We start from the raw sequence: 1287 nt of genomic DNA, 5'->3' as shown, positions 1-1287 counted from the left end.
AAGAAGAAGAAGAAGAAGAAGAAGAAGAAGAAGAAGAAGAAGAAGAAGAAGAACAACAACAACAACAGCAACAACAGCAACAATACCACCAATATCAATACGTAAGAGTAAGGGAATGAGTGAGACTTATAGGTCTGGAAACACTTTAAAAGAAACACAAGTAAGATGGAAATCAGCTAAACGAGAAAAAAACCTACGAAAACAAAATGTATTACAAAATAAAATAGGAAGACAAACATGAAAAACAACTAACAAACACACTCATTCACCCCCACCAACCACATACACACTCACCCCCCACTCACCCACCCACACACACACACCACACAGACACACACACACCACACACACATACAAAGACACACATATACACGCATATACATAAACACTCACGATACACAGTCTAGTTATATATTTTTTTAAACCAACACCCATTATTTAAAAACACAATCTGAGAAAAACAGACTCAATGTTTCAACATACATATTTTATCCCCCCCCAAGAAACTATCAATATTAATTACTTACACGTCTTTTCGGACTTCCTTTCGCAGCCTGTCCAGTGAACGCCTGGTTTCAAACTCCAAGACAGAGAGAATGTTGTCAAAGAATTGGTCTCCAGTGAAGTTCAGCTGTGAAACGTATTAAAATAGATGCTCTGTGTAACAGTATTATTTTTTTTACCCTAATGTGCTTGTACCCTAATGTGTTGGCTTTGATTTTTTAAAATGAGCAAACAGAAGATAGAGAGGGAAGAAGGAAGAAATGGACGATTATCTGGAAAGGACAGAGGTCGCCATAATCAGACAGCCACCGGAACAATCAGTATGGATACGTTGCGGGTTTCGGTGCCGGGTGAACTGAGCACTTATGGACCTGTCCGGTTCGCAATGACGTTGCTGCCCAGGACAGGTAATACAGGTAAGCAAACAGAAACTAATGTTCCTGCTTGATGAGAGCTCTTCATAAAAGAGTCATTGCACTTGGCGTGTGGCGGCTGATCAACATGTCGCCCTGGTGTCCTGTGTCTTGTGTCCATATTAAGGCATTTGTGGTCTATCCTGTTTGATATCGACCATCCACCCCTTTACACACTGTATATCTAAATTTCCCCAAACAAACCAAGTTAAAACACGCCCCACTAGGGATTCGAACAACAAAAACAACAACAAGACGAAAGAGTAAAGCCCATATTTCTGTCCCATAGCCGAATTCGATAGCTTGTGAGTCGTTGGCACAACCTCTTCTTGCGAAGTCAACTCAATAAATATTAAAATTATAGAAGCCC

The 1287-nt window shown here is 40.2% G+C and overlaps 1 protein-coding gene across 1 annotated transcript in view; it reads right to left on the bottom strand.

Moving 5' to 3' along the window:
- LOC101849430 (neprilysin-1) overlaps positions 1 to 1287 on the bottom strand; it is a 36087-nt gene that overhangs the window by 24427 nt on the left and 10373 nt on the right. Inside the window, exon 7 of the mRNA XM_035973828.1 lies at positions 528 to 631. Coding sequence (XP_035829721.1) covers positions 528 to 631 — 104 coding nt within the window. The remainder of the gene's footprint in view (positions 1 to 527; positions 632 to 1287) is intronic.

This window comes from Aplysia californica, unplaced genomic scaffold (assembly GCF_000002075.1).
Source record: "Aplysia californica isolate F4 #8 unplaced genomic scaffold, AplCal3.0 scaffold00033, whole genome shotgun sequence".
Lineage (NCBI taxonomy): Eukaryota > Metazoa > Mollusca > Gastropoda > Aplysiida > Aplysiidae > Aplysia > Aplysia californica.
The sequence above is the reverse complement of the archived record's forward strand: the minus strand, read 5'-3'. Positions and strand labels throughout refer to the sequence as shown.